At 41.9% G+C, this 26,868-nt stretch overlaps 1 protein-coding gene across 3 annotated transcripts in view; it reads right to left on the bottom strand.

Annotated features, from left to right (window-relative positions):
- LOC129857480 (raftlin-like) overlaps positions 1 to 14,495 on the bottom strand; it is a 70,863-nt gene extending 56,368 nt beyond the window's left edge. The window contains exons 1-3 of one of the 3 annotated variants that reach the window (XM_055925779.1): positions 14,427 to 14,495; positions 13,781 to 13,966; positions 113 to 279 (exon numbers count right to left, since the gene is read on the bottom strand). In XM_055925779.1, coding sequence (XP_055781754.1) covers positions 113 to 257 — 145 coding nt within the window. In that variant the 5' untranslated portion in view covers positions 258 to 279; positions 13,781 to 13,966; positions 14,427 to 14,495. Of the gene's footprint in view, positions 1 to 112; positions 280 to 13,780; positions 14,365 to 14,426 lie in introns of those variants that run through there. The other 2 variants (XM_055925780.1, XM_055925778.1) reach the window with 2 other exon arrangements.
- Positions 14,496 to 26,868: the final 12,373 nt, after the last annotated feature.

The following is a 26,868-nucleotide window of genomic DNA, read 5'->3' as shown; positions in this document are numbered from 1 at the left end:
AAAGAGAGTTGGAAAACATCATTTGGTATTCTTACTGTAACAGTGATTAGTACATTTTTCAAACGGCTTAGAAATAACCATTGAATTCTCTCTCAAAAGTTGCATGTCTTACCGTCTTTCCCTACGAGGAAGTTGACGTATTGGTATGTGTAGGCTACGCCCACCTTGGTCTCCACCTGTGGTCTCTTCAGGGTGGAGTAGATCTTCCCTGGACTGCTCTCCTCTGATGGCTTCAGCTTCCTCAGTCCACAGCCCATCTCCCCAGAGTGTGTGTGGACCCTACATAGGGAATAGATGGGGCAGAAAGAGATTCCTGTAAGAATGTATGTGTGTGTGTGTGTAAATAATAATAAGGTGTGTTCATATTTTTGTCCTATTTCACACATGTACAAGTGTTTATTAATATACGTGTGAATTGGAAATTCGTTTATTTGCATATCCTAAATCCCCCTAAGACACCCTCGAAGAGTGGGGTCACGGCCAGGGTCTGCCATCACCTTGTTGACTCTGGGATTTAAACTAGCAACCTTTTGGTTACTAGCCCAACACTCTATCTGCTAGGCTACCTGATGCTTGTGTGTGTGAAACTGGACACCAGTCCCCAAAGCATAAGACATGTTCAATTTAGGGAGAGATGGATTAATCTCTCTATCACACACACACACACACACACACACACACACACACACACACACACACACACACACACACACACACACACACACACACACACACACACACACACACACACACACACACACACACACACACACACACACACACACACACACACACACCTCACGTATGGGGCCCCAAGGGAGTCTCAGAGGGAAAACCAATAAAGAAAAACATGCTGGATAAGCGGCTCCAAATAAATAAATAAATAAAAAGGCATAAATGAGCTTGATTTTTCATGGGTTCCGGAGCCCTCGTTCCCTGGGGGACAAATTAACAGAGACAACCGTGAAAGACTATGGAAAAGGGCCTCTAAAGAGCCTGTGCACCGGGCGTCACCCAAATGGCTTGTGACAGCGGTGCTGCGTCTCCATTGGCTCAGGCTGGCACAGGTAATATCCCATTGTGCTCTGCTGATTAAACCCGGGAGGGTGTGTTGGGGGTTCCAGGGGGCGCCGGCCCCCCAGCTGATGAGGAACGCACTGTATTATGTTCCCCTCTAATTATACGCCGTTCTGGGCTCCGCCAGCGGACTAATCCAAGAGGCCGTGGCGGAGACAGGAGGATGGGGGGGGGGGGATGGGAGAATGGGGGGGGGACAGGAGCGAACCGGTGCTCTGTTAATGAGGTGAGCAGGAAGAATGAAAAGGTGAGAATCAATCAAGGGAAAAAGAGGAAATGGGTGGCTGGTTGGAGATTGTTCGCTAGAGAGACGAGTTAGGTAATGCATGGCAAGTAGAGTCTGGAGAGATAGGCCACTGTAATTAGACCCTGTTGAATAGAAGTGACGAGAAGAGGGAGATGACAGAGATTCAAAGGTATTGTCATGAGAGCCACTGTCTTCCACAACACCTACTTAGATATCTGTGTTTGTATTATGAAATGAAATGTGTGTATCACCTATAATCTTTGTCTCTTTTTAATAAATGTCATGCGTGTGCATAAAATGTTTAATTCATTACAATACAGGCAATGGCTTTCAAGTCAATACAAGCAGTGGCATACCACAGTTTTATTGACCATCTCATACTATTCTACACATTTTGCAATGAGGCTGAGAGAATTTAGCATTCTTTATGCATATTTCCTGCTATTCTACACATTTTGCCATTACTTATGACCTGCCTTGCAGTGGCTGCAGGGCGTGTAGTACACCAGTGAATACAAGGAATGCTTGCAGGATCTGATGTTTTGTATTTTTGTAAATATGTTTCAAAGAAGTTTTAAAATGGGTTTTAAAATGTTTTAAATAGAGCTCGGTGAGTCATCTCTGGGAATTGTGTAATTTCTTCTCTGTGTCTTTAAACTGGGGCTCATGCCTCCGCTACAAAATCAGAGCACACATTTCAAATCCAAAAGAAACAAATCTTCCATTTCCCTAAAAGTGTTCAATTTCTCCTAAACAGCCCCCCAGGACTGAACTCTAAAGCAACTCGGCTCAATGACATCAACATTTTTCTGTCATCAAAGAAAACAGGCGAATACTACAGTAAAATATGCATAGTTTTTAATATTATCTCAAATGTGCTCTGTCTAAGTTCCAGTGAACTCCGGAGAGAGGCTCCGTAATGTAGTGTACAGGAAAGGCAGAAGAAGTCTGAACAAAAGAAGAGAGAAAAACAAAAGGCTGAACATTTTAGAAAAACGTAGGGGCTCTTATTCATATAGCTCCTGGAGACCAACGGGGGGAGTGAGGCGAGGCTGGGGTATTTTTAGAGTTGACAGAAGAAGTGTGAGATGTTTATGATTTTCAGAGTGACTGTTTTCCCTCTCAAACTTCTCTTCAGAATCGAGGTGCATGTTCTGAGCATGCCCTGTCTGAGCTCTGCCTCTATGGGCCCGCTTTGGTTAATCTCCTCTGCTTTTCAGACTGACAGCGAGGGAGTTTGGGTTACACCAGCAGTCTAAACAACGGCTCGATATTGTCAGAAAAACAGAAAGGCATTGATTCTTTGCTGAATTAGTAACGATCGGTTCACTGTTTCTTTCCTTTTGTTTGGAGCTAATTGTATTTGAGGTTTTACTCGATAAGACTTTGTAAGGCAAGATGTTATAGAAGTCCAAAGGGTTTGTTGTAACTGGATGCACTTAAATAGGACAGATGTACACTGAACAAAATATAAACGCAACATGCAACAATTTAAATGATTTTACAGTTCATATAAAGGAAATCAGTCAATTGAAATAAATAAATTAGACTCTAAGCTGTGGATTTCACATGACTGGGAATACATATGCAGCTGTTAGTCACAGATACCTTAATAAACAAGGTAGGGGCGTGGATCAGAAAACCAGTCAGTATCTGGTGTGACCACCATTTGCTTCATGCAACGCATCTCCTTCGCATTGAGTTGATCAGGCTGTTGAGTGTGGTCTGTGGAGTGTTGTCCCACTCCTCTTCATTGGCGGATATTGGCGGGAACTGGAACACGCTGTGGTAAACGTCGATCAAGAGCATCCCAACATGAAATTATCTGGCAACAGCTCTGGTGGACATTTCTGCAGTCAGCAAGCCAATTTCACACTCCCTCAAAAATTGAGACATCTGTGGCATTGTGTTGTGTGACAAAACTGCATATTTTAGTGTCATTTTATTATTCCCAGCACAAGGTGCATCTGTGTAATGATCATGCTGTTTAATCAGCTTCTTGATATGCCACATCTGTCAGGTGGATGGATTATCTTGGCAAAGGATAAACACTCACTAACAGGGAAATAAGCTTTTTGTGCATATGAAACATTTCTGGGATATTTTATTTATTTTTCAGCTCATGAAACATGGGACCAACACATTACATGTTGCATTTATGTTTTTGTTCAGTGTAGAAAGTCATGTTTGTTAGCCATGAACCTGTTGGGTTCCTAAACTGACCTATTTTGTACCTTCTACCCAACGCCAGCCTCACAAGATACTTTTCACGTACACGTGGATTTTGTATTGTAAATATGTGATAGTGGAGTAGTGGCCTGAGGGGAACACAATAAATGTATTGGGTAAAGTGTTATGAAATGTAATTCTTAAACTGAATATAGCTGTCTTAATGGTGCTGGACCCCAGGAAGAGTAGATCCTTAATAAATATAAAATTCAATGGTTAAACATCCTTCATAACCACCAACGTCTCCACAGTTGCTTAGCACAGAATTGATGTTATATCTGCATGGGAGTAAACTTAATACATGAGCTAATAATGTACGATGATTCTGTAAAAAAGTATTTGGTTGGATATTATTGTCAAATATGGGCAACAATACAACACGAGTGATGATTCATTATCTTTCCATAATGCTATCTAATCATAAAATAATTTGTCTTCTTGGAAGTGTCATGTAAAGATACATATCCCTGAGAACAAAGCTCAACTTGTGATGAAAAGATCTCTTTGGACTAGAAAGGATTAGAGCAGTGGTCACCAACTGGTCGATCGGATTCTAAGTTGATCACCAAACATTTCTGTAAAAAAAACAACGATAAAGCCTTGTGTTCCTATTTTTCAAAAAAAAATTGTGGCGTTGCCGGTAGGTTCACAATGATTCAGCAGCCCTAGTGCCGGGAAGTCTGAAGGTAGAACTCTGCCTACCCGACATGTCCAGAGATCAAATCAAGTGCACCTACAGGCCTACAGCTGACCAATCAGATAGCTCAGATCACTGTGTCTGCACGGTTTCCTCGAGCCATAGACTGTAAAAAGCCTCGCACAAACAGCAAAATTGCTACTCTGAGATTGGTACTCTGAGATATCAAAACCAAGAAATACAGCACAGAACTGCTGGTTTTACGAGTAAGTTAATGTTTATTCAGCACTGTCAAAACTTTGTTCAACACTTTTGTCATAAATGTGCGTTCTCCCTACTTTCACTCATGCTACAACCAGCACTGCAGCTGCAATTAATGAGTATAATGTTAGAAAAGTGTTACGATAAGCTTGTGTTGTTGTTATTAGCGGCTTGTGTCGTTTTTAATATGGAGGAATATTTCACTTTCTCTGGTCATAGGAATAATATGAATTGGTGTATGAGGCAAAAATAATGCAGTGTGACTTGAGTTTCGCCATCAGATGGAAGACTGTGTCCCCTTTTCTCGGTGGAGGGAGGGAGAGCGGAGGTCGAGGAGTCGGGTGAGAGGCAGCATCAGTCCAGTAATAAATAAATAAAAAATATAGAAACCAATTATTATGCTTACTTAGCTGTGCCTCACAAGTAATACAACACATTATCTACTACCAGTGTGATCATATACCTCATTTTTAAATATAATTCCAAAATGGTCTGAGAACAACATTGGCAGGGTAATTCAAGCATAGCCAATATGCAGTGACAATGTTTTGGGTGGGCCCACTGCACAAACCTTATTGCTACAGTACTGTTTTTAATTAGGTAATGTTGCATAGGCTTACGTCATTTAAGTCATGTTAAAAAAAAATCTGAGTGGTAGATCTCGGCTTGCATTTTGACTTAGAAAGTGATCTTGATTCAGAAAAGGTTGGTGACCGCTAGATTAGAGGAAGAGTTAGCCATCTCCAAACTTAAAGGGGGGCTGAACTTCCTGATTTGGCCTTGTTTTTCGGCTTGGTCATTAAGAAATGCAGCGAACATGACTGAAGGCAAACAAGGAGTTGTTTTGGGGGAGGGGGGGGGGGGGGGGGTAGTGTGGGTGTCTCTTGTGTGTTTGTTCGCATGTGGCAAGAGTTTGTACATTCACTCTGACAAAATGCTGCAGAGTTAGTCACTCACCCTTCTAAATAACTTGAAATAGTCTAATCAGGTCTTGTGTCTTGAAGTCGCCTAGGCTAGCTAGTGCTATCTAACTTCTTTCGCAAATTAGCTTCAGCCGGCTAGTGTGCGACTGTGGCAAAGTTGACATTGGACAGCCTAGTTCTGGGGCTAGTTAAGGGCTCTTAATAATTTACGCAATGCAAATGGACCAATATTTTAATGTTGCACATATTTTAGTTATCTCATTAAATGCTTTCAATATTTGTGTTTCTACAATTTATAGTTGGTTTAAGGTTAAGTCATAGAAATGTGGAGTTGTTGACATTTAAAAACTCTTGTCCCATGTACAGTAAATTGTGTAATTTACTATTGGTCCCTAACTAGCCCCATAGAGATACCGAATGTCAAACCAAATTGATAGGCATTACGATCAGGTCACATGCAGCTGTGCCCCAAAATTATGATAACTTGGGTGCTGTGGGCAAATGTACAGTACCCTTCATTCCGTGACATACCAATATTTTCCTATCATCTCGCAAATCTCTGTTTTGGACAAGACTGACTTTATGACCAAAATTATCCTATTTACACTTTGTAGTCAATTTTCACAATCAAATAAACGTTTGACTCCCATCGATGCCACATAGGCATGCTGTATTCAAAACTAAGAAGTTGCTTTTCAGGGGCAGACGCTCTTTAAAACATAGCCAGCTCTTACATTGCCTCCGTCTCTACCCCGGACTTCTGCCTGTGTCTACCACAGTAACCCTGATTACCCCGGTTCTTAAATGTGACAAATAAAGCAGTTGTGCACAAGGCGCAGTTTCCTGGCGGCTGTTGTGTTGTCCACTCAGAGGGGAGAGTGCTTTCAGGGGCCCGGAGCAGGGCCATTCCCTGTTTGGACTTCCTCCCTCCTTCCTTCCTTGGCTCCTCACCTGGGAGGGACAGTGGACAAAGAGGATAGGAGCAAGGGGCCCGACAGAGGTGGGCTGGGATTTAGGTTGTGTTGGTGACCATACTACAGCAACAAAAACAATTAGACCAGTGCTAATATTACATAGCTTGAAAGCCCTGTAGTTAAGATGAAAACAATGACCATAACGCATTCCCAAATACTGGGCCTTCTCTGAAAACTGGAATAGCTTTTTTGAAAACCCACAGCTAGACACAGTTTATTACATTCAATATAAATCTCCAAGGACAAGACATAATGACACACATAAAGAAAGAGCCTTGCTGAAAGATGAGGGGAGATAAGTGCTGGTAAAAACAGAGTGTAGTAAACAAGCGTCTGCTTGAGCCTCTCCAGTGCTTCAAGGCTGAGTGTCCTGGCTGGCCCGGTGGTTGGTTCGATCTGGTTCCAGCTAAGCCATCCCTCTATCGTCTCAAGGCCTGGGCACAGCCGGCTACATATGCTGCACCCAGACACACATGTACGGTAGGGAGCTATTGCCATGGGAACCAGCCCCTTTAGAACTACTTCCCCTCTCAGGAGAATAATAGACACCAATATCTCTATTTACCTCTCTCCAAGGGCTAAGCTCTCGTCTCTCCCTTCTCTTTCTCTCACTGCCTGTAAGGTCTCTCTAATTTCCTCCCAGTCCCTGTCTTTCAGGTCTGTATTTTGCATTTGCTTTGTTTGACTGTCATTATCTTGATAAAGTATGTATAATCTATTCACTCTGGGCTTTATATAATACCCTGAACTCAACGCATTTCCAAATCTATCATGCATAAACATTGCAATGGATGAGTCCGATCATGGCCAAAGTGAATGGCACACAGCAAGAATGAAAAGAACAATACGAAAGAGGAAAATCCGGTTAATAATATTATATTTTCCAAAACATAGGCACAGAGATTTCAAGGAATGACTCATTGTTTTCATGGGAACTTGCTGGAGGCGGGCCCTTTTTTTATTACAGCCAACTGAAGCTAAGTTTTGCTTTTCAGATACAGTATTGACAAGTCCTTGAACATTACTTGATCAATACTGCTGCAGTTCTTGACCACCCAGTCAATTTTCCTTCGAGAAATGCAGTATCAAAGGGGATTTTTCTTCTTCGCTTAGCGACTACAAAACAAGTGAATAGTGCATACCACCATGTTTTCCTTCCAGCAAAGGGATTTCTCTTAATATCCATTCTAAGTACTTTAAGGCTATGCCAAAGGCTTGAATAAATTGGTATCTTCAAAAGCCCATCACCAAAGAAAGAAAAAGGTACAATCTTTGCCACAGATCATGTACCCAAGCATTTCAAAGGACATAGATGTGATGCTTATGCAAGAGTATAATCCATTTAGACTGTCATCGCTGTCAGGAGAAATGCAAAGAATTACCAGTCATCTTTCAGCAAGTAATCAGGCTAAGCTGTTTACCCAAAAGGCCTAAAATACGGTGGGTAGGTACTTGTAGGGAGGCAAATAAGGATAAATACAGTATGTGTGTGTAGAGTCTTTCAATATGGAAATATTATTTCAGTAATTCTCAGTTTTGGTTCTTGTTTAAAATATGTCTTATTGGAAGCCAAAACTATGTCCAAGTACTATCCCAGGTAGCACAGTGGATCTGGGCCAATTCTGGCTGAGAGTCGGGACACTCGGCTGAGAGTCAGACACGGCCGACGTCATGTGTCTCGAGTCTGGGCCGCCTTTCGCAGTATTACTTGTGGCTAGGATGTGGGGATTGAGCTCGGGCCGATTCCGGTGTGAGTTATCTGGCCCAAATATATTACTTGAGGCTTGGGCCGATTGGGGCTACTCTCTGGCAGATGATTACACAGGCTGCTTTACATAATTAACATTTCATTATTTATTTTTCCATATTTTCTCATTGTGTCTGTGATCAAAAAATACAATTAAATGAAATTCTGTAAGAGTCCTGTGTAGTATTTTAGTATTTTTGTCACGTTCCTGACCTATTTCTGTTAGTTTGTTATATGTGTTAGTTGGTCAGGACGTGAGTTTGGGTGGGCATTCTATGTTTTCTGTTTCTGTGTTGGTTTATTGGGTTGCCTGGTATGGCTCTTAATTAGAGGCAGGTGTTTGGCGTTCCTCTAATTAAGAGTCATATTTAGGTAGGCGTTTTCACAGTGTTCGTTGTGGGTGGTTGTCTCCTGTGTTTGTGTATATGTTTGCACCATACGGGACGGTTTGTTCGTTTTATGTAGTCTGTTCCTGTTCATTGCGTTCTTCACGTTATATGTAAGTTCGTCGTTCAGGTCTGTCTGCATCGTTTATTTGTTTTGTTTGTTTATGCAAGTTTAGTTTGTTTTTCCGTCGTGTTCAATAAATTATGTAATTTCACTACGCTGCGCCTTGGTTCGATCACTACTCCTCCTAGTCTGATGAAGAGGAGGAGGATTACCGTTACAGAACCACCCACCAAATCTCCAGAACCAAGCAGCGTTGTAAACGGAGTAAGGGACAGAAAAAGGAGGAATGGACTTGGGACTATGTATTGGACGGGAAAGGTTGCTACACATGGGAGGAGATCCTGGCTGGTAGGGATCGCCTCCCATGGGAACAGCTGGAGGCACTGAGGAGAGCAGAGGCAACCGGAGAAGGGAACCGGAGTTATGAGGGGATGCGTCTTGCACGGAAGCCCAAAAAGCCCGTGAGTAACACCCAAAAATTTCTTGGGGGGGGGGCTAAGAGGTAGTGGGCCAAGGGCAGGTAGGAGACCTGCTCCCACTTCTCAGGCTAACCGTGGAGAGCGGGAGTACGGGCAGGCACCATGTTACGCAGTAGAGCGCAGGGTGTCTCCTGTACATGGCATAGCCCGGTGCGGGTTATTCCACCTCCCCGCACTGGTAGGGCTAGATTGGGCATTGAGCCAGGTGTCATGAGGCCGGCTCAACGCGTCTGGTCTCCGGTGCGTCTCCTCGGGCCGGCATACATGGCACCTGCCTTACGCATGGTTTCCCCGGTTCGCCTACATAGCCCGGTGGGAGCATTCAACCAGGTAAGGTTGGGCAGGCTCAATGCTCAAGAGAGCCAGTACGCCTGCACGGTCCGGTATTTCCGGCGCCACCTCCCCGCCCCAGCCTAGTACCTACAGTGCCTACACTACGCACTAGGCTACCAGTGCGTTTCCAGAGCCCTGTTCCTCCTCCACGCACTCTCCCTGAAGTGCGTGTATCCAGTTCGGTGCCTCCAGTTCCGGCACCACGCACTAAGCTCCACACTCGCACACTCCACGCACACTCCAGAGCCCTGTACACACTGTTTCTTCTCCCCGTACTAATCCTGATGTGCTTGCCCTCAGCCCGGTGCCACCAGTGCCGGTACCACGCACCAGGTGTAGAGTACGCTTTGAGAGTCCAGTGTGCCCTGTCCCTGCTCCCCGCACTAGCATGAAGGTGCGTGTCCTTAGCCCGGTGCCTACAGTTCCGGCACCACGCACCAGGTCTACAGTGCGCCTTATCCGGCCAGAGCCATCCGTCTCCCCAGCGCCATCTGAGCCATCCGTCTCCCCAGCGCCATCTGAGCCATCCGTCTCCCCAGCGCCATCTGAGCCATCCATCTCCCCAGCGCCATCTGAGCCATCCGTCTCCCCAGCGCCATCTGAGCCATCCGTCTCCCCAGCGCCATCTGAGCCATCCGTCTCCCCAGCGCCGTCTGAGCCATCCGTCTGCAATGAGCCTGCAAAGCCGCCCGTCTGCCATGAGCCTGCAAAGCCGCCCGTCTGCCATGAGCCTACAGAGCCGTCCGCCAGACAGAAGCCGCTAGAGCCGCCCGCCAGACAGGAGCCGCTAGAGCCGTCCGTCAGACAGGATCTGCCAGAGCCGCCAACCAGACAGGATCTGCCAGAGCCGCCAGCCAGACAGGATCTGCCAGAGCCGCCAGCGAGCCATGAGCAGCCAGAGCCGTCAGCGAGCCATGAGCGTCCAGAGCCGTCAGCGAGCCATGAGCGTCCAGAGCCGTCAGCGAGCCATGAGCGTCCAGAGCCGTCAGCGAGCCATGAGCGTCCAGAGCCGTCAGCGAGCCATGAGCGTCCAGAGCCGTCAGAGAGCCATGAGCGTCCAGAGCCGTCAGCATGCCATGAGCGTCCAGAGCCGTCAGCCTGCCATGAGCGTACATAGCCGTCAGCCTGCCATGAGCGTCCAGAGCCATCAGTCAGCCATGAGCTGCCCCTCAGCCAGAAGCGGCTAGTAATCCAGAACTGCCCCTCAGTCCAGAGCTGTCTCTCTGTCCGGAGCTGCCCTTCAGTCCTAAGCTGTCCGGAGCTGCCCTTCAGTCCTCCTTATGGGGGGGGGTTATGTCACGTTCCTGACCTATTTCTGTTAGTTTGTTATATGTGTTAGTTGATCAGGACGTGAGTTTGGGTGGGCATTCTATGTTTTCTGTTTCTGTGTTGGTTTATTGGGTTGCCTGGTATGGCTCTTAATTAGAGGCAGGTGTTTGGCGTTCCTCTAATTAAGAGTCATATTTAGGTAGGCGTTTTCACAGTGTTCGTTGTGGGTGGTTGTCTCCTGTGTTTGTGTATATGTTTGCACCATACGGGATTGTATGCGGTTTGTTCGTTTTATGTAGTCTGTTCCTGTTCATTGCGTTCTTCACGTTATATGTAAGTTCGTCGTTCAGGTCTGTCTGCATCGTTTATTTTTTTTGTTTGTTTGTGCAAGTTTAGTTTGTTTTTCCGTCGTGTTCAATAAATTATGTCATTTCACTACGCTGCGCCTTGGTTCGATCACTACTCCTCCTCGTCTGATGAAGAGGAGGAGGATTACCGTTACAATTTTGATACTTTGTGCAAGGCAATTGATAAGCATTAAAATCTTTGTGGGTGGAGCCTCCCGAGTGGCGCAGCAGGCTAAGACACTGCATTGCAGTGCAAACTGTGTTGCTACAGATGCTGGTTCGAGACCTGTGCCGGCTGCGACCGGGAGACCCATGAGGCGACGCACAATTGACCTACAGTTAGGGGAGGTTTTGGCCGGCCAGGATGTCCTTGTTCCATCGCGCTGTAGCGACTCCTGTGGTGGGCCAGGCACATGCACACTGAAACGGTCAACTGGTGTATGGCGTTTCCTCCGACACAATTTTTTTTGGGTGGATGGGTATAATTTGTATGTATAAAATGTATAATAGTAATATTTAAAATGACTAAATCGGGTAATTTTGTATACATTTATTTAAATTAGCATCTGGCCTCTTCTGGGGAGATTCTGGTAAGATGTCGGCAAAGTCGGCTGAATTCCGGTAAACGGAAACAGCCCGATGGTACTTGGGCCGATTCTGGGCAGTCATTCATTTTGATTCCAGGCAGAGTTCGACACCCGATTCCAGACGATTCAATCAGTTCCAGACCCCAGGAAGAAGGCCGCTTCTGGGCCGATTCCTCATTGCTAGCTGGGATACTGTAAAATGCAGTAAACTTGTAGACTAGTGGTCAACTTTATCCTACTCCCTCTGTGAATGTTTGCACTGTACATGCTGAGGAGAGTAGAACATCAATTAAGGTTTAAAATCAATCAAGACTTTCTAATCTATTCAAGCCAATTCAACTCAGTACCAGATAAATCTCTACTCCCTGGTCCAATATCAGACATATGGGAACTGGATTAAAATGGAAGTTTGAACGTCGACGCAGCTGGACGACAGAAGTCAATGTTCAGAAAATCTGTGAACATGATCAACTTTATGAAACACACAATAGTGAGTTCCTACTATGTAGGCCTCATAGATTATATCAGGCGAGTATTCAATTTAACAACGTTATTATGTCATGAAACTGTTTCTGCTCTGGCTCCCTCGCTCACCTTTTGCCCCATCTATTATTCTCTGTTTCCAATGAGGCCTACAGTATGGAGCAGATACCACAATGACTTTCCTATTCAGGGCTGGCCAGTTAGCTTTGGGTTATGGCTAGTCTGTGATGCAGTAATTTGGGGGTTCCTGGTGAAAGTGTTTCCCTGTGTGTGTGTGTGTGTGTGTGTGTGTGTGTGTGTGTGTGTGTGTGTGTGTGTGTGTGTGTGTGTGTGTGTGTGTGTGTGTGTGTGTGTGTGTGTGCGTGCGTGTGTGTGTGCGTGTGTGTGTGTACTAGCTCGTGACCCAGCAACAATATAGGGTTAACAGCCCAGCCCTCATAACCAACCAGCTGGAACTGATTAACAGTTCACTCAGACTCTCTCTCTCTCTCTCTTCCTCATTCACTCCCTAACGCTCTCTCTCATTCCTTCTCACTCTCATTCTTCCTGTCTGTGTGCATTCCTCTCTCATGCCCTCTTCTCCTTTCTCCCAACCTCTTATCCCTTCTCACATCCTTCAACTCGTTCGCTCTACTTTGTCCCTCCCTTGCTCTTGCTTTCTCTCACACTGGCAAACACACACACACACTCTCTCTCTCTGCAGTAGAGCCTAAGGTTTAATACTGTATGTCAAGCACATCTTGAAATACCATCAGGGTTCAGTGATTGGAGCCAGGTAGACATTTTTGGCATTCTCACCCCTCTGGTACCACACTTCCAGTTCTCTGCTGCCAATGACTGGAACGAATTGCAAAAATCACTGAAGCTGGAGTCTTATATCTCCCTCTCTAACTTTAAGCATCAGCTGTCAGAGCAGCTTACCAATCATTGCACCTGTACACAGCCCATCTGTAAATAGCCCACCCAACTACCTCATCCCCATATTGTTATTTATTTTTTTGCTCCTTTGCACCCCAGTATCTCTACTTGCACATTCATCTTCTGCACATCTATCACTCCAGTGTTATTGCTAAATTGTAATTATTTTGCCGCTATGGCCTATTTATTGCCTTACCTACCTAATCTTACTACAATTGCACACGCTGTATATGGATTTTTATATTGTGTTATTGACTGTACGTTTGTTTATCCCATGTGTAACTCTGTGTTGTTTGTGGCACTGCTTTGCTTTATCTTGGCCAGGTCGCAGTTGTAAATGAGAAATTGTTCTCAACTAGCCTACCTGGTTGAATAAAGGTGAACTAAAATAAATGTTAAAAAATGTGACTTCAAACCAACCAGCTCATTGATCAGCATGATTACTGCTCTGAGCATGAGCAGGTGTTTGTGTGTGTGTGTGCGCGCGCACGTGTGTGTGTATGCGTGGGTGTGTATGGGAGGAGTGTGGGTTGGTGATCAGGAGTTTCTTGTAAGACATTGCACACAAGCCAAACTTGTGGCTTGCGGCATCCCTTGACTGATGCATTCATCCTCATTAATCTGCCTCTGAATGGTTGTCATGCTATAAACAACTAGAACACTAAGTTGTCTGTGACTTCTGTCCTAAGAGATGTACAGTCTGTCTTTATCAGTGTCTTTTCCTGTAGGCTACATATTTATTTTCTCAAGCCTTGAGAAATAAGGATGTAGACCAGTGGTAAACACATGCAAGTTAAAGTAGAAAAAAGAGGGAGTTACCTGATCAGAAGCTGTTGACTACAGGAGTTGGAAAGTTCACTGTTGAGATCAAGAGAAAGCCACTGGAACTGCTCCTCGAACAAACACACACATTCTACTGACAGGAGAACAGCACCGCGCAACAGTCCACGCTCAGATCCTCTGCGATTCTTCACTCAGGTCCTGCAGATACAGCTCGAACTGAGGCTTTCGGTCAAAGAGGGAAAAAAAGACAAGAAGAAGACTAAAATCTGGATGGGATCAGTAGCTCTGCCAGCTTATTCTATCCTCGCCAGAGGCTCACTAGCTAACGGTGCGCAGCAAACACTTTGAGTGCGTGCGTTTAGGTCATGCTCAAAGTATGCCTCGGCTATGTTCTGCAAACTCAGGGAAACCACATCCTGTCACATATCTACCTCCTCTCTCTCTCTCTCTCCTTCTTTCTCTCTCTCTCTCTCTCTCTCTCTCTCTCTCTCTCTCTCTCTCTCTCTCTCTCTCTCTCTCTCTCTCTCTCTCTCTCTCTCTCTCTCTCTCTCTCTCTCTCTCTCTCTCTCTCTCTCTCTTCCTCTCTTGTGATTGTCTGAAGCGATGGAGCGCTCTGACACAACCTCTGTTCGGCGCAGCCCCTCCACCCCTCTATCTTTCCCTCTCCCTCTCTTTCACTCACTCAAGGCTTCTCCGGGAGCCGCACCAGTTCCAGTCGACTGACTGAAGAATCCATCTGAGGATGAGGGTGGGGGAAAGAGGGAGGGCGAGAGGAAAGGGGGGATGCCAGAGAGAGAGAGAGAGAGAGAGAGAGAGAGCGAAATGAGGAGAGGTGAGGAAGCAAGAAAGGGTGTACAAGGAGTAAAAGTGGAGAAAGAGCTGGGGAGACAGAAGGATGGAAAATAAGAAATAATAATTTCAAGGAGAGATATAATGTATTATACATACTAGTATATTCCTTGAGAATTTGGTGGGGTTGACTATGGGTAGGGTACAGGGTGTAAGGATGTTTTGGTGGGTAAGTTGTTGTGTCAGCACTTCCGTGGTGACTATACATATTTAATACGATCCTGTTGAGGCCCCTATAGCTGCATATTCATTATTCACACCAGTCTGTGAGGGGGACCACTGCTCTGGAGATGGTTGTCTGACACAGAAACCAGTGATTTTCACAGAACCGAACATTGAAGCAAAACAACACGGGAAGGCGATTGCAACGTAACATGGAAGTTATTCTTTATGCAGGTGCAGTGGTGGAAAAAAGTACCCAATTGTCATACTTGAGTAAAAGTAAAGCTACCTTAATAGAAAATGAAAAAGTGAAAGTCACCCAGTAAAATATTACGTGAGTAAAAGTGTAAAAGTATTTGGTTTTAAATATACTTAAGTATCAAAATTAAATGTAATTGCTAAAATATCCTTAAGTATCAAAAGTAAAAGTATAAATCATTTCAAATTCCTTATATTAAAAAAAACAGATGGCACAATGTGTTTTTTAAATTTATGGATAGCCAGATACTCAACAACGCTGACTTTGCAAACAAAGCATTTGTGTTCAGTGAGTCCGCCAGATCAGTGGCACTAGAGATGACCAGGGGTGTGAATTTGACAATTGTCCTGTCCTGCTAAGCATTCAAAATGTAACGAGTACTTTTAGGTGTCAGGGAAAATGTATGGAGTAAAAATTATATACTTTTACTCCTAAAGAAAATTAAAAGTTGTCCGAAATAGTAAAGTACAGATACCCCAAAAAATGACTTAAAGTAGTACTTTAAAGCATTTTTTCTGAAGTACTTTACACCACTGTGCAGGTGGATGGGACACATCAATTATGGGACATCAGCATTGCGTCTGCTGTGTACATGTGGGTTCTTGCATCATTGAGGATACTATTATCTCCTGGAGCAGCAAAACATTACTGGACAGCTCAGATATTGCCACCAGAATTGGCAACACACTGTTGTCTGAGTATTTCAGATGGAACCAATGCTTTTCCAATGGGAGTCATCTGTTAACGAATGAGATGGTCTGTCTTTTGATGGCGGCAAATCGTCCGAAAATAGTTCACTTGAGTTGTACTTTTGACGGACAATGATGTACGTCATATACGATTCCATCCGTTTTCGTGCGTCTCAGTGTGTCCCTGGCTTTATTGCTAAAACGAAGGACCAGAGGCAATGCCTTGAGAAAGATGCCATTGCCCTGGAGAAGTCAGTCAGACAATGGGAGCTTACATTGAAGGCAGAAATCACAAGGAATCTCAGTTTATCGCAAGTGAGTCATCACATTTGAGCTAACAAATTGGCTGAGAAGCATTCCTTTGTCAATCTAGATGACAAATCAGAGTGCAAATAAAGTTGAGTTTGGCATTCAAGATTCTGCTCTAAAATGTCCTTTGCGTTACTCATTGGAAATGTTTTCAATAAACATATGCATTTTCCTTGCGCTGCATAGTGTGCAGATGATAGCCTCATGATGCTCTTGGTCATAAGAAGCTTATGAACATGTCAGAACTTTCTGAATTTGTGTTAAAAATGGCTTGTGTTAACTTTGATCATGGCCTGACATTTGAAAATCACATGAAAAGCATATCCATGACAGCATACTCCCATTCCAAGGAAAATTTCTAGAAATACACTACATACATCTCACAGCCTTTCTGGACAAAAATGATCATACAACATCATAGTTATGCTTAGAACATTGTATGAGCTTCTGAAAGCATTATCTGTAAAGCCACTCTGCAATTGGAAGAATCCTGGCCTCAGCCAATTTCCTTGAACAATAGGGCAGTTATATGCTCAAAACAGGGCACTTTCATCCAAGGGCATACACTTCTTCCAGTGGTGTTGGGCCTCAGTCAGAAGGCAACCATTTCTTCGGGCCACAAATTAATGATGCCTCTCTGTTGCAAGCTTGAGATTCTCTCTTCTACTACACAACAGGATCCCTATTAGAGTTCAAACTTACCCCCTGAAAGCAATAATAGGAACTGCCAACACACATCTAGTTCTGGGCTACACACATCCAATTTAATATGGCATATTTAGCATTGGAGTACATTTTACAGGCAAAGGTGACATTGGATGAGAAACTGTTCCAGGAGTACTACTCTGCCCTTGGAGAAGATTTCAAGCATCACGTAACACACAACACTGATGGTAAAGGATGGGTAGCTGTTTGTTATAAGTTACAACTGAATTCAAAAGCTGCCAGTCTGCCAGAATAGCTCCTTTGCTGAAGCCTGAAGAACATGAATGATCATCCACAGTGTAGTTGCCACCATGTTTAGTCGCAGGTAATCAGTTTATAATCTGTCAAAAAGATTCATGTTGAAAACAATGGCATTTACATGATGTCATCAGAGTGAATGGTTGGGTGGTGTTATTAGGTTTATACTTGACTGTAACCCTAAGATGACCCTAAAGGAATGCACCACTGGTTTTAATGACATTGTCCCACTGACACAAGCTCAGAAACCATTCAAATGGGATAGCAGCACCTAGCTTTAGCCGTAGCTTTGTGCATGCTGGTGTTTCCTACAAGTCATACTCAAAATAAGTCTAAAGACATTGCTTAGATGGAACTTTGTGTCATTGTAGCATGACTGTAAACACTGCCAAATCTTGAGAAATTGAGTTGAGATTAATAAACATGACCAAATACATTTCCAGATTCAAATGTTTAATTTTCAAAATATTGAGCTAACTTATGTGCTGAAATGTAACAGTTTATTTGCTAGATTTTACACAGAGAAACATAATGATCAGAACTGCAAAGAAACATTTGGAACATATTGGAAATTTAACTCGGGTTTATTAACTGACAGTACTTTAACAAAAACAAAGGAATTCATAAGACTTTTTCTTGCACAATACAGGTTCAGTGGACCCACTTATTGTATGGGATGTCTTTAGAGGCCATTCAATTAAATATTCATCCCAAAAAACAAAAATGGTATTGGTCAATGGAGAAAAGACTTACAACAGAAATAGAACATCTAACATTACACATCAATGGTATTGTTAAATGTACTACAGAAGCACTGAATAATCTAGACACAAAACAAGATAAGTTTGAGGGACTTAATTAGGAAAGATCAGGCTTCACTTATCTAAAAACAACTGAACAAACTGGATGGAGAACGAGAAAAAATGCCTCGACCTTCATAATATAAAGCAACAAAAAAATGACCTACAGAAATACTTCTCACCAAAGGAGATTTTGAATGAGGAAGTCAAATGTTGTAAATAAATGTTCAATTGTCAAGTTCCTCCAACCTCATTTCACGGTGGGTTGTGATATCCTTCTACCAATGTTTAAAAAACTGTGAGAAAAAAAACAAGATTCTTGTGAAGATCTAATTACACAAAATGAATTATCGATGGCAATTAATTCCTTTCAGATGGGGAAAACCCCTAGCCTGGACATTCCAATAGAGATATAAACATTTTATGAACTACCATGTTTTAAATTACTTGTATATAAATGGCAAACTGTCAGACACACAAAAAGAGGGACCAATCGATCTCTCTCCTACTGAAGCAGGAACCAGAGGGGCAGTACGAAGTACAAAATTGGAGGCCCCTCACCCTTCAATGTTGCAACACAAAAATATTGGCAAAATGTATTGCTCAGAATTTAAAAAGAATCAGACGCAATTCTTAAAAAAATATTTTTTAAATTATTGAAAATTAAGAAAATGCAGGAATCTGTTTCTAAGTGCCTGTATTTTCTTTTTACTTGAGAAACTCTTATATGCAGGGTAAAAGTCATGTACAACAATCCTTTGTGTAAAACTAAGTTATTTCTTTGAGAACTTTGAATTGTCAAGAGGAGTAATACAAGGAAGTCCTCTGTCACCATTCTTATTTATTATGGTTATTGAAATATGTTAGCTCTAAAAATCGGAGGTAATGATAACATTAAGTGGCTCAAAATTAATGGATTAGAGACTACACAATAAAATATTAAGCCATTAAACCTCTCAAAACCCCCATTATGCCAAAATGATATCTATATCCAAACTGGTTTTCCTAGTAGGCTACTCAGGCTACGTCTACACAGACAGACCAATTCTAATATATGTTTCTTGCAATAATTCGTCTTTTGACCAATCACATCGAACTTTTCCCACCAGATCTTTTTCAGAGGTGATCTGATTAGTCAAAATACCAATTAGAATTGGATCAGAATGGGGCTGCTTGTGTAAACGTAGCTTAAGAGAGGCATAACCAATGTTCAAAAGGGGGCCTTTTGCCATAATACAGATTAAAACCAACCATTTCTGTCACGTCTGCTCCCCCCCCCCCCCCCCGGCGCTTGAGGGTGCCAGGCTGCCTTGCATCATTCGCTCCTATCATCTATTACGCACACCTGCCTTCCCTCGTCACACGCATTAGCGATATTGGATTCACCTGGACTCACTCATCACCTGTTTATTACCTCCCCTGTATTTGTCACTTCCCCCGCTCTGTTCCCCACTGCTGCATTAATTGTTTTTTTGTCTGTGTTACCTGTTTGCTGACGCTGTTACTGTCTCGTTCCATGTCCGTTCTATATTAAGCATTTTATTCCCCGTACCTGCATCGTCTTTCCAGCGTCATCTGATGTGACAATTTCAGGTGGCTTGACAATGGAACCCTATTTAAAGTGTCCTCATTTTTAAATGAAGCCATACAGAGTTGGTTACAATTCCAATTTCATCCTCCAGAAGAGGCAGGACAAATATTACAGTTTAACTCCAATATACTGATAGAGGAAAGACCCATTTATTGTGAAAAAATGTATAAGGAAGGTATCATTATGAATGATATTGTAAATAAGGACGGTAAAATTGTCACAATCACAATTGACAAAGGTGTATGGAAATGTACAGTATGTTCAATACAAAAGTATAATAACTCATCACATTTCTGCCACAAAAATGGAAGAGGCAATTACTCAAAAGTGAAAGGAATGAATTGGTCGGTCTGCCTTCAATGAAAAACCATGCATGGCTTAAAATGAATAGTATAAATTGTCAAATGTATCAGTTTCACAACTGTAGAGTACTGGGAAAGATGGCTAAGCACGTGGACATCTGAGGGTTGGAATTAGAGTGTGCAGTATATGTGAGTCAAAATAGCTTTAAATTAAGTAGCAGTAGAAGTTAACTCCAATCAGGGAAGGGAGGGTATGATAAAAAAAGAGGGGAAAAATAAACATTTGGACGTACACTCCCCTCCATATGTATTTCAATAGTGATTTTTTTTTTTGTATTTTAATTTGTTTAACATTTGGCTCTACACTCCAGCATATTGGATTTGAAGTAAACATTTATGAAAATATCCTCAAATAAAAAGTGGCATTCTGTACTGTCGCCTCAAATGAAAATATCTGTTTTACCGTTTAGAAATGAAAGCACTTTATACATCTAGCCCCCCCCCCCCCCCATTTTAAGCCAAGTTCTGTATTTGGACAAATTCCCTTAGTGTATTAAAATAGTCCAAAATGTTTTGGTCCCATATTCCTTGCACTCAAGGACTACATCAAGCTTGTGACTTTACATTTGCAGTTTGTTTTGGTTGCATTTCGGGTCAAACTTAGCCCAAAGTAACTGAATGGTGAATAACGTGTTGTCATTTTGGAGTCAATTTCATTGTCAGTAAGAATATAAGACATTTCTGAACACTTCTACATTACTGTGGATGCTGCCATGATATTGGATAATCATGAAGGAATCGTTAATAATTATGTGAGGGTACAGAGGCACAAAGATCCCCCCCCCCCCCACCCGCAAAAAAAACACAGAAAATGGTAAACTCACATTATTTGCAATATGAGAAGTAGCATGTTTTGTTATAGCCTCTAATCTTCTCACTCACCATTTTTTCATTCAAAATAAATAATGGCATTATCAGGATTCATTTAGAAGTGTTCAGGGACTAGATAAAGTGATTTCATTTCTAAACTGTAAAACAGATATGCATGAAAATAGCCACAAAAAAATGTGACACCCTGTTCTGTTGCCTCCTGAAACATTTGATCTAAAATCCAAAATGCAGAGCCACATTTGACATTTCTGCTTCACTGTCCAAATACATATGGAGGAGAGTGTAGCTGCCTCATCCTTTTAATAAGTGAGAATGTATTATTACTGAAGGTACAGCTTCACATGGCTCAAATATTCAAGAGACATTGGACAAATGGAACTGTACAGTCTGAGGGTAGTTCAATATCTATAGGTCATACAACTGAGTGTGTGTGTGTGGGGGGGGTGGAGGGGTTCAGGGATTAAATATGATTTAAACGGGGCGATCAGGGATTGGTACATCCATTTTAGGACAATTTAAATGAATATACTGTATAGAGTCTTGAAGAATAGAACTTATAAAACAGATTGTGATTTTATTTAAACTGTCTTACCATATCAGGACCAAAAAATATAACAAATTCCAGAATCTGAAAATGACCCAGTTCTTCCATGGCCTGCATACTCACCAGACATGTCACCCATTGAGCATGTTTGGGATGCTCTGGATCGACGGGTACGACAGCATGTTCCAGTTCCCGCCAATATCCAGCAATTTCGCACAGCCATTGAAGAGGAGTGGGACACCAATCGACAGGCCACAATCAACAGCTTGATCATCTCTATGTGAAGGAGATGTGTCGTGCTGCATGAGGGAAATGGTGGTCACAACAGATACTGACTGGTTCTGATTCTACTTTTTTTTAAGGAATCTATGACCAACAGATGCATATCTGTATTCCCAGTCATGTGAAATCCATAGATTATGGTCTAATGAATTTATTTCAATTGACTGATTTCCTTATCTGAACTGTAACTCAGTAAAATCTCTGAAGTTGTTGCATTTATACTTTTATTCAGTATTTTTAGGTCAGACAGCATACATTGTATTTGCTGCATCCCAAAAATGTATTGTATGTAGAGAAGAACACCCAGTTAAATATACAAACATCACACGTGTTCTTTACAGAGATGAATGAGGGTAAAGGTGATTTAACATTGAAAGTGTGCTGCAGATAAAAAATGTAAGAGGTTAGCATTTTTTGTTACAGCCTCTAACCTTCTAACTCACCATTATTCACTAAAAAGAAACCATGGCATTATCAGGATTCATTTAGAATTGTTCAGGGACTAGATCAAGTACTTTCATTTCTAAACTGTAAAACAGATATGCATGAAAATAGCCACAAAAAGGTGTCACCCTGTTATGTTGCCTCATGAAACATTTGATCTAAAATCCAAAATGCAGAGCCACATTTGACATTTCTGCTTCACTGTCCAAATACATATGGAGGAGAGTGTAGCTGCCTCATCCTTTTAATAAGTGAGAATGCCCTCTAGTGTTTATTACTGAAGGTACAGCTTCACATGACTCAAATATTCAAGAGACACTGGACAAATGGAACTGTACAGTCTGAGGGTAGTTCAATATCTATAGGTCAATAAACTGTGAGTGTGCGTGGGGGGGGGGGGGGGGGTTCAGGGTTTAAATATTATTTAAAAAGGGGCAATCAGGGATTGCTACATCATTTTAGGACTTTTAAATTAATATACTGTATAGCCATTGAGTCTTGAAGAACATAACTTGGATTGTGATTTTATTTAAACTGTCTTACCATATCAGGACCAAAAATATAACAATTTCCTGAATCTGAAAATGACCCAGTTCTTCCATGGCCTGCATACCCACCAGACATGTCACCCATTGAGCATGTTTGGGATGCTCTGGATCTATTCGTACGGCAGCGTGTTCCAGTTTCTGCCAATATCCAGCAACTTCGCACAGCCATTGAAGAGGAGTGGGACAACAATCGACAGGCCACAATCAACAGCCTGACCAACTCAATGCGAAGGAGATGTCGTGCTGCATGAGGCAAATGGTTGTCACAACAGATACTGACTGGTTCTGATCCACGCCCCTACTTAAAAAAAAAGGAATCTATGACCAACAGTTGCATGTCTGTATTCCCAGTCATGTGAAATCCATAGATTATGGTCTAATGAATTTATTTCAATTGACTGATTTCCTTATATGAACTGTAACTCGGTAAATCTCTGAAGTTGTTGCATTTATACTTTAATTCAGTATATTTAGGTCAGACAGCATACATTGTACTTGCTGCATTCCAAAAATGTATTGTATGCAGAGAGGAACACCCAGTTAAAAATACAAAACATAACAAGTGTTGTTGACAGAGGTGAGTAAGGGTAAAGGTGACATGACATCGAAAGACATGACGTGGTTGCTTGGTTTCGGCATATTCTCTCATCTCTCATCTGAAAATATCCTCAAATAAAAGGTGGCATTCTGTACTGTTGCCTCAAATGAAAATATCTGTTTTACCGTTTAGAAATGAAAGCACTTTATACATCTAGCCCCCCCATTTGAAGTAAAGTACTGTATTTGGACAAATTCCCTTAGTGTATTAAAATAGTCAAAAATGATTTGGTCCCATAATCCTTGCACTCAAGGACTACATCAAGCTTGTGACTTTACATTTGCAGTTTGTTTTGGTTGCATTTCGGGTCAAACTTAGCCCAAAGTAACTGAATGGTGAATAATGTGTTATCATTTTAGAGTCACTTTTATTGTCAGTAAGAATATAAGACATTTCTGAACACTTCTACATTACTGTGGACGCTGCCATGATATTGGATAATCATGAAGGAATCGTTAATAATTATTTGAGGATACAGAGGCACAAAGATCACCCCCCCCCCCCCCCCCCGCAAAAACCCCACAGAAAATGGTATACTCACATTATTTGCAATATGAGAGGTTAGCATGTTTTGTTACAGCCTCTAACTCACCATTTTTTTATTTAAAATAAATAATAGCATTATCAGGATTCATTTAGAGGTGTTCAGGGACTAGATAAAGTGATTTCATTTTTTAACTGTAAAACAGATATGCATGAAAATAGCCACAAAAAATGTGACACCCTGTTCTGTTGCCTCCTGAAACATTTGATCTAAAATCCAAAATGCAGAGCCACATTTGACATTTCTGCTTCACTGTCCAAATACATATGGAGGAGAGTGTAGCTGCCTCATCCTTTTAATAAGTGAGAATGCCCTCTAGTGTTTATTACTGAAGGTACAGCTTCACATGACTCAAATATTCAAGAGACACTGGACAAATGGAACTGTACAGTCTGAGGGTAGTTCAATATCTATAGGTCATACAACTGAGTGTGTGTGTGTGTGTGGGGGGGGGGGGGGGGAGGGGTTCAGGGATTGAATATGATTCAAACTGGGCGATCAGGGATTGGTACATCCATTTTAGGACATTTAAATGAATATACTGTAAAGAGTCTTGAAGAATAGAACTTATAAAACTGATTGTGATTTTATTTAAACTGTCTTACCATATCAGGACCAAAAAATATAACAAATTCCAGAATCTGAAAATGACCCAGTTCTTCCATGGCCTGCATACTCACCAGACATGTCACCCATTGAGCATGTTTGGGATGCTCTGGATCGACGGGTACGACAGCATGTTCCAGTTCCCGCCAATATCCAGCAACTTCGCACAGCCATTGAAGAGGAGTGGGACAACAATTGACAAGCCACACTCAACAGCCTGACCAACTCAATGCGAAGGAGATGTCGTGCTGCATGAGGCAAATGGTGGTCACAACAGATACTGACTGGTTCTGATTCTACTTTTTTTTTAAAGGAATCTATGACTAAGATATGCGTATCTGTATTCCCAGTCATGTGAAATCCATAGATTATGGTCTAATGAATTTATTTTAATTGACTGATTTCCTTATATGAACTGTAACTCAGTAAAATCTCTGAAGTTGTTGCATTTATACTTTAATTCAGTATATTTTGTTCAGACAGCATACATTGTATTTGCTGCATTCCAAAAATGTATTGTATGCAGAGAGGAACACCCAGTTAAATATACAAACATCACACGTGTTCTTTACAGAGGTGAAAGATGGTAAAGGTGATATGACATTGAAAGACATGACCTGGGTGTTTGGTTTCAGCATATTCTCTCATTGCATTGTAAGTGTGTTGCAGATAGAAATTGTAAGAGGTTATAATGTTTTGTTATAGCCTCTAACCTTCTCACTGACCATTATTCACTAAAAAGAAAACATTTCATTATCAGGATTCATTTAGAAGTGTTCAGGGACTAGATAAAGTGCTTTCATTTCTAAACTGTAAAACAGATATGCATGAAAATACCCTCAAAAAGGTGACACCCTGTTCTGTTGCCTCATGAAACATTTGATCTAAAATCCAAAACGCAGAGCCACATTTGACATTTCTGCTTCACTGTCCAAATACATATGGAGGAGAGTGTAGCTGCCTCATCCTTTTAATAAGTGAGAATGTATTATTACTGAAGGTACAGCTTCACATGGCTCAAATATTCAAGAGACACTGGACAAATGGAACTGTACAGTCTGAGGATAGTTCAATATCTATAGGTCAATAAACTGTGAGTGTGCGTGGGGAGGGGGGGGGGGGGGTTCAGGGTTTAAATTTTAAATATTATTTAAAAAGGGGCAATCAGGGATTGCTACATCCATTTTAGGACTTTTAAATTAATATACTGTATAGCCATTGCGTCTTGAAGAACATAACTTGGATTGTGATTTTATTTAAACTGTCTTACCACATCAGGACCAAAAATATAACAATTTCCTGAATCTGAAAATGACCCAGTTCTTCCATGGCCTGCATACCCACCAGACATGTCACCCATTGATTATGTTTGGGATGCTCTGGATCGATTCGTACGGCAGCATGTTCCAGTTTCTGCCAATATCCAGCAACTTCGCACAGACATTGAAGAGGAGTGGGACAACAATCGACAGGCCACAATCAACAGCCTGACCAACTCAATGCGAAGGAGATGTCGTGCTGCATGAGGCAAATGGTTGTCACAACAGATACTGACTGGTTCTGATCCACGCCCCTACTTAAAAAAAAAAGGAATCTATGACCAACAGATGCATGTCTGTATTCCCAGTCATGTGAAATCCATAGATTATGGTCTAATGAATTTATTTAAACTGACTGATTTCCTTATATGAACTGTAACTCAGTAAAATCTCTGAAGTTGTTGCATTTATACTTTTATTCAGTATATTTAGTTCAGACAGCACATTTTGTACTTGCTGCATCGCAAAAATGTACAGTATGCAGAGAGGAACACCCAGTTAAATAGACAAACATAAGTGTTCTTGACAGAGATGAGTAAGGGTAAGGGTAACATGACATCGAAAGACATGACGTGGTTGCTTGGTTTCGGCATATTCTCTCATCTCTCATCTGAAAATATCCTCAAATAAAAGGTGGCATTCTGTACTGTTGCCTCAAATGAAAATATCTGTTTTACCGTTTAGAAATGAAAGCACTTTATACATCTAGCCCCCCCATTTTAAGCCAAAGTACTGTATTTGGACAAATTCCCTTAGTGTATTAAAATAGTCCAAAATTATTTGGTCCCATATTCCTTGCACTCAAGGACTACATCAAGCTTGTGACTTTACATTTGCAGTTTGTTTTGGTTGCATTTCGGGTCAAACTTAGCCCAAAGGAACTGAATGGTGAATAATGTGTTGTCATTTTGGAATCACTTTTATTGTCAGTAAGAATATAAGACATTTCTGAACACTTCTACGTTACTGTGGATGCTGCCATGATATTGGATAATCATGAAGGAATCGTTAATAATTATGTGAGGATACAGAGGCACAAAGATCCCCCCCCCCCCCCACCCGCAAAAAAAACACAGAAAATGGTAAACTCACATTATTTGCAATATGAGAGGTTAGCATGTTTTGTTACAGCCTCTAACCTTCTCAGTCACTATTGTTTATTAAAGATAAATAATGGCATTATCAGGATTCATTTAGAGGTGTTCAGGGACTAGATAAAGTGCTTTCATTTCTAAACTGTAAAACAGGTATGCATGAAAATAACAACAGAAAATGTGACACCCTGTTCTGTTGCCTCATGAGACATTTGATCTAAAATCCAAAATGCAGAGCCACATTTGACATTTCTGCTTCACTGTCCAAATACATATGGAGGAGAGTGTAGCTGCCTCATCCTTTTAATAAGTGAGAATGCCCTCTAGTGT

The sequence above is a fragment of the Salvelinus fontinalis genome, chromosome 6 (genome assembly GCF_029448725.1).
Source record: "Salvelinus fontinalis isolate EN_2023a chromosome 6, ASM2944872v1, whole genome shotgun sequence".
Taxonomy (NCBI): Eukaryota; Metazoa; Chordata; class Actinopteri; order Salmoniformes; family Salmonidae; genus Salvelinus; species Salvelinus fontinalis.
This window is presented reverse-complemented; position numbering and strand designations above follow the sequence as displayed.